The sequence below is a fragment of the Ipomoea triloba genome, chromosome 10 (genome assembly GCF_003576645.1).
Source record: "Ipomoea triloba cultivar NCNSP0323 chromosome 10, ASM357664v1".
Taxonomy (NCBI): Eukaryota; Viridiplantae; Streptophyta; class Magnoliopsida; order Solanales; family Convolvulaceae; genus Ipomoea; species Ipomoea triloba.
In genome coordinates this window covers 21227921-21239428 of record NC_044925.1, presented here as the reverse complement: position 1 = coordinate 21239428, position 11508 = coordinate 21227921, and the positions used below count along the sequence as shown (strand labels likewise).

The window sequence follows — 11508 nt, the reverse complement described above, 5'->3', positions numbered from 1 at the left end:
ATCAACTTGACATTTTTGGTCAATACATAGTGATAAATTGCAAATGTAATGATATGTAAATATATATATATATATATATATATATATATATAATTGAGAATGTATTACATGTATGCATATCACCTAAGAAAACTCATTCTCAACAAACTTTCCATTATTATACAATTTCCCTTTCCTGGAATAGCTGCCAACTTTGGTGGTAGGTGAGTCCACTTCCTATAAATATCGTACCCACCTTGCATGGGGTTAGTTGTACTCCATCTCTCTTTTCTCATTTCCATACTCACAAGTAATTAACAAACACTCGCGACGACCGTACTACCAGCTGGTACACAAATATGCCGTCGGTTTCCGGCCGAGTTGTATGCGTCACCGGCGCCGGAGGTTTCATCGCCTCCTGGCTCGTCAAACTCCTCCTTGAGAAAGGCTACACCGTCAGAGGAACCGTTAGAAATCCAGGTTTTTATTCATTACCGTCAATTCTCATCTAATACTAAGTAATATATGTAATGTTGTCTTAATTTATGATTATTTGTAGATGATGAAAAGAATGTTCATTTGATGGAGCTTGAAGGAGCAAAGGAGAGGCTGAAACTTTGCAAAGCTGACCTTCTTGATTTTCAGAGCTTGTGTGACGCTATTGACGGCTGCGATGGCGTTTTCCACACTGCATCACCCGTTACCGATGATCCAGTACGTCCATTTTTTATTTATTAGTATTTTTCTTTGATTGACTACTTAGCTTGCTTGAGTTACGTTGTTTCTTTTATTTTATTGGGATCATATCATGCGTTCATAATTATATTTTAATTTGTTGTGAATTGAAAATAATCGAGAAGAAACCTGCAAGTGACTATGGGTCGACCAAGCTATATTTTGGGTAGTATATATTCCTACAAATACCATTTGTATCTATTTGTCAAAGAGAAAAAGGGAAAAAAGAATGCGCTGGTCTGGTCCATCTAACATATGTTGCTTATAGCTAATCAACTCAAATAAAAAAGATCAATTGTTCGTTTCTGGAGTTGAATTTGAAATTTTTTAGTTACTAAGTCTGTGCCTTACCAACTTGATTAGAGTCACAAAACAAGATTTTACAGCTTTTGAGCTGTGGTTGTGAGTTTTGTCCCCTCACAACAAATTTGGAATTCACGTGGAACTATCACAAAAATTATATTTTGGACTTTTATTATTCATAGGATGACATCTTTAATTTGTTGTTTATAAAGAAGAATTAAAATTTTCATTTTCTTCAATTTATAACTAAAATTGATATGAAATGCGTGCGTGGGAGCAGCAAATGGTGGAGTCGGCGGTGATAGGGACGAAGAACGTGATAACGGCGGCGGCGGGGGCCGGAATTCGGCGAGTGGTGTTCACTTCTTCGATAGGTGCGGTGCACATGGATCCCAACAGAGAGCCAGACAAGGTCGTGGATGAGACTTGCTGGAGCGACCTTGACTTCTGCAAAAACACCCAGGTATACTATTTAATTTAAACATTTTTTTTAATACAACTAAATCTATTACATTGTAGTATCTGTTCATCATACTTTCTCAACTTGTTGAAACATGAAACTCGATCTCATGATCTCTCATATGAAAAAATCATTACATATCATCTGAGCACGAGGTACTTGGCACCACTACTATTCATTAGTTGAAAACAAATTAATTCATTTGAAATACTCTATGCTTTTGTAGAATTGGTATTGCTATGGGAAAACCGTGGCAGAACAAATAGCATGGGAAGTGGCAAAGGAGAAAGGAATAGACCTAGTCGTGCTCAACCCAATGTTGGTGCTTGGACCATTGCTACAACCCACAGTCAACGCTAGTGTTGTTCACATTCTCAAGTATTTGACTGGCTCGGTCAAAACTTATGCTAATGCAGTCCAAGGCTATGTCCATGTTAGGGATGTAGCCCTAGCCCACATCCTTCTCTACGAGACCCCTAACGCCTCCGGCCGTTATATTTGCGCTGATAGCATCCTTCACCGTAGCCAAGTGGTTGAAATTCTGGCTAAATTTTTCCCCGAATATCCTATTCCTACCAAGTATGTTACTTTACATTATATTATTCTATATGAATTTATTTTAAAAATTTGTCAAGATTTGTTAATAATGTAATGTTTTTGATGTGGTGTTTATTAGGTGCAAAGACGAAGCGAAACCCAAGGTGATTCCGTACAAATTCACTAACCAAAAGATTAAGAACTTAGGGCTGGAATTTAAGTCGGTGAAAGAATGCTTGTATGAGACAGTTAAGAGCCTTCAAGAAAACGGTCACCTTCCAATTCCAACCCAAGATGAGAATGAGAATCCTATTCATATTTAATAATTTCGTTTAGTTACTATTAGATCCAACATAACCAAAGCTTACTATAAGTACAAATTAAAAGAAAGTACGTTTATTTTTATTGGTCATAGATCAAAGTTATATACTTAGAAATACAATCCTGGTTATACAAGTCTTGTATTATTTTACTTGATCAATAGCACTTTTCCCATTGTTTTGACACCCGAAGAAAAAAAAAATTATGTTGTCTTTTTATGTTATTTAACAATTAACATACAAAAAATTTCCTCTAAAGTCACATGATCAAAATAAATGCAAAATAATAAATTGGCACCTATAATCTATTCTAGAAGAGGAAGGTAAGTATTGATAATCAACATTCACCAACTTTACCTGTCTCTCGTGAATAAATATATAATATAACATCGCAATTAAAAAACACAGAATTAGTCATAGAGGAAGCTAGCTAAGTATTGACAATCATCAGCATTCACCAACTTTACTCGCTTGTCTCTCATTAATTCATAAGTATATGAATTCACACTTTTTAAAAACATAATTAGTTAGAGTTAATTTCAGAAATGGTAAATGACTATTGACATTTATCAAATTTTATCATCGACTTTCAATTGAGTCATAAATGGTCTATTGACTATTGACCTTTACCATTTTTCGTCTTCAACTTTCAATTTGATCATAAATAGTTCATTGCCTATTAATTTTGTTCCAAGTTTGACCATTCAGTTAAATATAAATTTAGTAAATATTAAATTTAAGGGTAATAATGTAAAATTTTGGTTCTTCATGTTTTCACTAAGGGTCCGTTTGGAAAGAAAGAAAATGACTTCTGAAAAAATGAGTCATTTTTCGAAAAAAATTTCATTTTCTAGTGTTTGGATGTATTATGGAAAATTGTCTTTGTGTGTTTGGTTCATTTTCTAGAAAATGGATAGAATTGTATAATTAAATATTGTAATTATTTTATTTAAAATATACAAAATTATAATAATATTAAAATACTGTTATTTATTAAAAATAGAATTTATTTATAAAAAAAATCATAAAAAAGGTTTCCGGCGGTTTCCCCACCTCCTTGGTCCATGGTCATGGGTGATATGGCTTGGTTTTAGTCGAGAACATGCAAGACGACCATTTTGACGATTCCGGAAAATGACTTATGGAAAAAAATTCTGTAAGTCATCTTCCGAAAAAAATGGACTGATTTTCCTTGGTCAACGGAAAACATTTTCCGTTGACTACATTTTCTGGACGTTGCCAAACACCGAAAACTAAGAAAACATTTTCTGAAAGTCATTTTACGGGTTACCAAACACACCCTAATATGAACCCAATGTATTAAGTTTATGAACTCAATTTGTTGACGTAGACAACAAGCCAATTTTATATTATTATCTTTAAATTTAATATTATTAAATGGATATTTAACCAAAGGACTAAATTTGGAACAAATTAAATTAAAATCAATAGTCAATGAACCATTTATGGGCAAATTGAAAGTCAATGATGAAAATTGGTAAAGGTGAATAGTGAAGTGACAATTTATGGTCTAATTGAATGTCAATTGATAGAGTAATATACTGGAATACGAATATAAATACTCTTTATTGATATTAAAACGGGTATAAATACTCTATTGATATTAAAACGGGTACAGAACAGTATACCCTAGGAGAACCGGGTCTACGTGACAGTGGGTCAGAGGTTCCCGGTCTCTTTGACTATTATATAGTAGAAACAGCCAAAAGTCCTTCTGCTAGCATTAAATGCGCCTTTAATAGGTGACCTTGGGACAGGTTCCGGTCCGGCAGCATGCGCTACGTGTGTCAAGCATGCACCTGTCCTAAATGCAGTCCTACGGATGAAAGCCACGTGTAAGCCCCCGAACGGGTCAAGACTATACAAGCGAGTTTTCCCCGGTCTTGAGGTCGGGACACCCCGGTTATCGAAGTCAGTTACGGTCTCAAGGGGTTTAGCGCCCCGACCCAAGTAGGTCGGGCGACCTACTTGACCGACCTGACTAGACCGGGCAGGTGGTCAGGGTTAATACACAACAAATAGACCGGTAGGTTGAAATAGATCGGTAACGTCATACCGGGCTACGTCTGGCATTTATCCCTATCAACTAGCCCCCAGCCCGGTCTCCGACGGATCCCGAGGGTCGCGGAGGCCGGGATATACTGATAGGCCCGGGGCCCGATCACCGCCCTGCCATCAGAGGAGGGTGCGCTTGGATGACGTGAGGAGTGACGTAAGCCTTAAATTACACATGTCGTGCTCGGACGGCTCCTAGGGAATGGCGTTGGGGTTTTGGGGAAGCGAACCGTCGCGTCACTCTTACGCCATCTATAAATACAAGGGTCCGCGGCGAGGATTCGCTTTACGCAACCCTACTCCACGAGTCAGAGCCTCCTGAGCACCACATCATCCTGTTAGCCCGGAACCGAACTCTCCTTGCGACTCCCATTTTTCTCCAGGTACCGACTCATCCAAACTAACTTACTTTAGTTTTAGTCTTTTTTATTGCAGTTCTTTTACGTCCCGGGCTGCCCTTAGTAAGACGTCTTCTCGTCTTTGGAAGGTACAACCATGAGCGGGTCTGATAGCCAGAACATGTCCATTCGTAGTTACGGCGGCTCGGTCGAGGTCGGGTCGTTCACGGTCTCGTCCTACAATTTCGTGATGCACGACATAGAGACGTACTTGGGGGAACCTGAGGGACCTTCCCGACCCGTCGATCGAAGCCCCGTCACAGTCTAAAATATTAAAAAAAAAAAAAAAAAAAACTGGACTCCCAAAAATTGGGGTCCCTGTGCGGTCGTCCTGACCAGGATTGGCCCTGGTTTTAATTGAATTTATTTGTATTTTACCCCATTGTATTTTTTTAAAAAAATATTTTAGGTATAATCTATTATTTTTTATACTTGATAATTATTATTATTATTATTTTGAATTCATAGATTGGTGTTAATTGTAATTGAAAATAAAATTTTATAAGGAATTGACATCAAAATTTTGGTGAATAATTTTGCATTTAAATATGAACCAAAAATGGAACTTTTAAATTAACTATTGAATTGTATTCTTTCTTTGTTAAATTTTTATGCATTATATTTGGACAAAAAATTTTAATTACATTTTTATCTTTGTTACAGAATACAATAACTTGAAGTCCAAATGAATTTGAACTCAATTACCTCAGCTATAGAAATTTTCTAGATCTTCTAGACTTTTATCTTCATCTTTCAAAGGTCTTTTGAGATTATGTTTCTCTATCATTATAGCGAAATTTAATTATTAAAAAATCCTCTCTCCCTATGTTTTTGTCTCGATCTTTATTATTGTCTTTGTCTTTGTCTTTGCCGTTAATCTATCATATTTAGATTGCATCTCGGAACAAAAACAATGAAGGTCCAAATTAAACTATTTGACATTATCTCTATTTTTAATGGAACGGTCCTGATTAAAACATATTATTTATTTGGGCAAGCACTAAAATAATATGTAATTAAATAAATGAATCAAAGTTAAATTGTGTCAGTTTAATGTAGTTCCTGCAGGTAGCTAGCTAGAATCAAAGCATGCACGAAACCGGCCGGCCTGCGGGAATATGGCATGCAATAAGCACATTGCATGTGTATATGCATATGCCGCATATGGTACAAGCTAAGTTAGAAGGATCCATGCATATTCATAATGGACTAATGATTATTATTACTTATTATTAGCAGCCATTATAAATTATTTTTCTAACTGTATAGGCAGTGGCATGCAATAAGCACATTGCATGTGTATATGCATATGCATATTCATATGGTACAAGTTAGAAGGATCTGTGCATATTGGTAATGGACAAATGATTACTACGGAGTATTACTTATTAGCAGCCATTATAAATTATTTTTCTAACTGTATAGGCTTATTAGCAGCCATTATAAATTATTTTTCTAACTGTATAGGCAGTGGCATGCAATAAGCACATTGCATGTGTATATGCATATGCATATTCATATGGTACAAGTTAGAAGGATCTGTGCATATTGGTAATGGACAAATGATCAAGTTAGAAGGATCTGTGCATATTGGTAATGGACAAATGATTACTACGGAGTATTACTTATTAGCAGCCATTATAAATTATTTTTCTAACTGTATATGTCTGCCTATAGTTGGCCTGGAAGAGAGTGTGCAAGTCAATTTACGATGGGTCACACTTATGTAAGACCGTCTTAAAAACAAACTGAAGAAGAAGAGTCAGATATTTATTTTTTACTTTTTATTTTATTTTTTGTATGTATCAGGTACCCATAGTACTACTCACTTCACTCAGTACCCACCACTACCAAAACTAGATATGTGCGCATGTGAGTGAATGGATAGGTACTATTGTTAAAAATAAGAATAAATCTTGACTGTCCATCTAAAAAACAAGCGAATGAAGATCTGGATTTTTTTTTTAAAAAGGCGGTGTCATTTTGTAAATAAGTAAAGTTTAAATGAATAAACAATGTATATTTATCCCAAAATGATGGTGTTTTGAGTCTTTTGACTTCTTCATATTTAAATGCGTATTTAGATAAAATGATGTGGGTTTGCCCCTCAATTGCACTTTTCATCCCTAAGTTATAGAGTAATTGTAGAATTCGTCATTAAGTGTTGATCATATTTACTTTTTGTTCCTAAGTTATCATTGATGTTGCACTTTTTGTCATTTTACTAATAAAACATTAGGGGCAATTTTAATACAACATAGTGACAAGAAATAAGTACGACAGGATGAAAAGTGCAATGCCAATATAATAACTTAGGGACGAAAAGTGAGTATGACCAACATTTGGGTACGAACTTTGCAATTATCTTATAAGTGCACTTGAAATCAAAGAACCATCGAGCACATCTAGCTAAGTGCACCATCGAGCATATTTAAATGTACCCGCCATTATAGGAAATTATTACGAAATTACCACCGCATTTTTTCTCCTTTTCATTGATTTTCAATCGTTAATCTGAATGCATCCGTTGGTCTAGAGATTAGTCCGCATGCCGCACCAAAACTCAACCGTATATATATATATATATATATATATATATATATATATATATATATATATATATATAACTCATGCACGGGAGAGAGTTAAGAGCCAATAAGAATCGTCCATCTAGAAAAATCTAACGATTAGTATTACATATTTTGTTATGATTAAGTATAGCATCTTCATATAGATTCAACCTTGTCTCAAAGGAGAGTCACACACACATATTTGCAGACAAAATAAGATTATTTGATAATGACCCAATCAGATCATAACTAATACACGTGTATAGTGCTTCATGTTTCTCACTTATATTTGCATCAACTTGAAATATTATATGCGACTTTACAAATTAATGAAGAATGTAATATTTTCAAGAAGTTAACTTTTTAAAATAAGCGTTATGTTAGAGGAATAAAAATTTTCACAAAAATCTTTTATTAACTGATATGACAACATGAGTATGTTCATTTTTTTTTTTAATGCGGGTGGGATTAACCAATAACTAAAAAGAGTTTTATAATCACGTCTCGTTGTGAAATTTTTTAGCGTGTAACTGTCATTAAAATAATTAAAATATTAATGTATTCTACCCAATAATAAATAAATAAATAAATAAATAAAGGGGAGGAGAATTGAAGTTGCAATTAAGTATGGTATATAGAATTCATAATTTCTATGACAAATTATACAATGAACCAGGATCTACTTACCTTACATTATAGACCCTGATTCAAAAATAGCTTTCAGATTATGTATCTGTAGTTGATACATTCTGTATATTCAGTTAATTGTTTCTATTTTTGTAGCTATCATATTATGTGTCAGCAACTATCAAAGTTATTTGTTTACATGTGCAAAAATTGTTAAATATAAATACAAAATGTGTTAAGTAAAGGTACAGAATTTTTATAACAAGGTTCATAATGTAATATGAACCATGATACATAGTATAACAATTGAATTACTATGACATATAGTACTCTAGCTAGCAATGCAAATGCGATATGGGCCAAGCAGTTGAATATTTTATTTTTTCTTAAATTAATCTTCAATTTTAATTTTTTTTTAAAAATAATTACTTAACTGACCAAACGCAAAACCATCAACATTTTTTGAACTATATAACCAAAAGTAACCTGAAAAGTGAAAACAAACAAAATATAATAATAAGAGTCATTTTCATTTTTGGTCCTATTGGAGCATTGTCAATTTTAGTCCACTTCATTAATTTTTATCACATTGCGGCCAGTCTTATTTAGTCCTTGCCACTTTTAGTCCACCGTTAAAATTTGTCAAATAACCGTTCAAAACAGGGTTATTTTGGTCTTTTCATGCTTTGATAATCTCTTTTACCCTTTGTAGTTGTTTTCCTTGCACATTTTCATCCAATGAAGAGGTTAGGCGAAAGCCATGGCCTTGTAATGTGACTCATATGGCTTTCGTCGGACCTCTTCATTGGATAAAATGTGTAAGGAAAACCGGGTCAAGGAGATGACCAAAGCATGAAAAGATCAAAAATACCCTTGTTTTGGACGGCTATTTGACAAAAAATTTGACGGTGGACTAAAAGTGGCAAAGACTAAATAAGACTGGCCGCAATGTGGCAAAAATTAATGAAGTGGACTAAAATTGGTAATGCTCCAATAACAGTAGGACCAAAAATGAAAATGACTCTAATAATAATAATAATAATAATAATAATAATAAGAGGAGGAGGGGGAGGGGGAGGGGGAGGGGGAGATGATTCAATTTTCCGTCAGGCGATTTTTTGGATTGTGATCTCACTCCAATAATAGAAACTTCATTTTCAACTTTCCATTATTATACAATTTCCCTTTACCTGGCTAAGTGCTAACTTTGGTAGTAGGTGCCAGGTGGGTCGGCAGTGGTGACAACTAACCAACTATAAATATCCTCCCTTCCATGCATTGTTATTCACTAATCACTATATATACACCCAGGCAAACTCCATCTTTTCTCATTTCCATACTAACAATCAGACAAATATGCCGTCGGTTTCTGGCCCAGTTGTATGCGTCACCGGCGCCGGAGGTTTCATTGCCTCCTGGCTTGTCAAACTCCTCCTGGAGAAAGGCTACACCGTCAGAGGAACCGTTAGAAATCCAGGTTTTTATTCTCATCTCATCTATATGTATTCATTACCTTCTCATCTAATACTCTAAGTAATATATTTAATGTTGTGTTTATGATTAATATATTGTAGATGATCAAAAGAATGTTCATTTGATGGAGCTTGAAGGAGCAAAGGAGAGGCTCACACTTTGCAAAGCTGATCTCCTTGATTTTCAGAGCTTGCGTCAAGCTATCCACGGCTGCGATGGCGTTTTCCACACTGCATCTCCAGTTACCGATGATCCTGTAAGTACGCTCTATATATAATAGACCTCAATTTATACATTGTGATGAAGCAACATAGAATTTATATTTTGGACTTCTGTTATTCATCATGTGATCACATCTTTATTTTTTTTTGAGTGAAGTGTGAAATTTGCCGCCATTATCTGAGGGTATGCACTAGGTAAATCTCACCTTGTGACCCTAGCAAACAAAAGATCATGATAAACCAATTTTAAGTTGTCCATATATAGCTGACCGACTCATACTAAGAAAATTGAGATTCGAACTAGTGACTTTATTGTTTCAAGTTTATATACTCAGTCAACTTGGTAAATAGTAGAATGTGATTCAGTGACTCTGAGTGTTTGCATATGGTCATATCTTTGTTGTTTATAGAGAGGGATTAAAATTTCATTTTCTTTACGGCTAATTTGATATGAAATGTGGAAATAGCAAATGGTGGAGGCGGCCATGATGGGAACGAAGAACGTGTTAATGGCGGCGGCGGAGGTGGGCGGAATACGTCGAGTGGTGTTCACTTCTTCGATAGGTGCGGTGTACATGAATCCTAACAGAGCGCCAGACAAGGTTGTGGATGAGACTTGTTGGAGTGACATTGACTTCTGCAAGACCACCGAGGTACAATTGCAATTCCCTTCAACTAAACAATTAAATTATAAATTTTATAAAATTTGGTGAGAATGAAATTGCAATTATATCTAACCTAACGCCTCCCATAATTGAAAATAAATTCCTTTGAAACATTATACATATTATATGCATTTGTAGAATTGGTACTGCTATGGGAAAACCGTGGCAGAACAAATAGCATGGGAAGTGGCAAAGGAGAAAGGAATAGACCTAGTCGTGCTCAACCCAATGTTGGTACTCGGACCATTGCTACAACCCACAGTCAACGCTAGTGTCGTTCACATTCTCAAGTACATGACTGGCTCGGTCAAAACTTATGCTAATGCAGTCCAAGGCTATGTCCACGTTAGGGATGTAGCCCTAGCGCACATCCTTCTCTACGAGACTCCTTCCGCATCTGGACGCTATATCTGCGCTGATAGAATCCTTCATCGTAGCGAAGTGGTTGAAATTCTTGCTAAATTTTTCCCTGAGTATCCTGTTCCTACCAAGTATGTTATTATTCTCTTTGAATTGTTTTTAAAATGTATGATGGTTGGTTCATAGTGTAATATTACTACATGTGGTGTTTAGGTGCAAAGACGAGATGAAGCCAAGGGCAATTCCGTACAAGTTCAATAACGGAAAGATTAAGAACATCGGGCTAGAGTTTACACCAGTGAAACAATGCTTATATGAGACGGTAAAGAGTCTCCAAGAGAATGGTCACCTTCCGGTTCCAATTCAAAATGAGGATTTGATTCAAATTCAAGTCTAATATATATCTTCTCCTAGTTATTGTTAGAAGCATAATTGAAACATTAAAAGAACTTGCATTTAATTTTAAGGGACATAGAGTAGTTATTTTGAAGTATAATCTTAGTCGTTGTGCATTAACGCTTTTTTATTTTTAATATATATATGTATTTTAATGTACTATGTTTCTTGTATTGTTTTCCTTGAGTAATAATAATTTTCATCGTTTTAATAAGAAAAGTACATGTATTATGTATTATCTTTTGATGTAAATAGTGAAGAATGAGTGGGAGGTGATTCATTGATATAAAGAAGCCAAATATAGACAAAGAAATAAGAAGAAAATAGCAATGCAGTTTCACGACTAGACTAAATCAAATACATTCAAATGCACCTACAAGACCTATTC

The 11508-nt window shown here is 35.0% G+C and overlaps 2 protein-coding genes across 2 annotated transcripts; both read left to right on the top strand.

Moving 5' to 3' along the window:
• Window positions 1-209: 209 nt before the first annotated feature.
• LOC116032631 (cinnamoyl-CoA reductase 1-like) lies at window positions 210-2512 on the top strand. The gene is made up of 5 exons (XM_031275293.1): window positions 210-459; window positions 539-693; window positions 1298-1480; window positions 1704-2056; window positions 2154-2512. Exons 1-5 carry the CDS (start codon window positions 339-341, stop codon window positions 2335-2337), a joined length of 996 nt encoding a protein of 331 aa, XP_031131153.1. The 5' UTR covers window positions 210-338; the 3' UTR covers window positions 2338-2512.
• A 6849-nt stretch (window positions 2513-9361) lies between these two features.
• On the top strand, window positions 9362-11121 carry LOC116033296 (cinnamoyl-CoA reductase 1-like). The gene is made up of 5 exons (XM_031276049.1): window positions 9362-9482; window positions 9580-9734; window positions 10167-10352; window positions 10503-10855; window positions 10938-11121. Exons 1-5 carry the CDS (start codon window positions 9362-9364, stop codon window positions 11119-11121), a joined length of 999 nt encoding a protein of 332 aa, XP_031131909.1.
• Window positions 11122-11508: the final 387 nt, after the last annotated feature.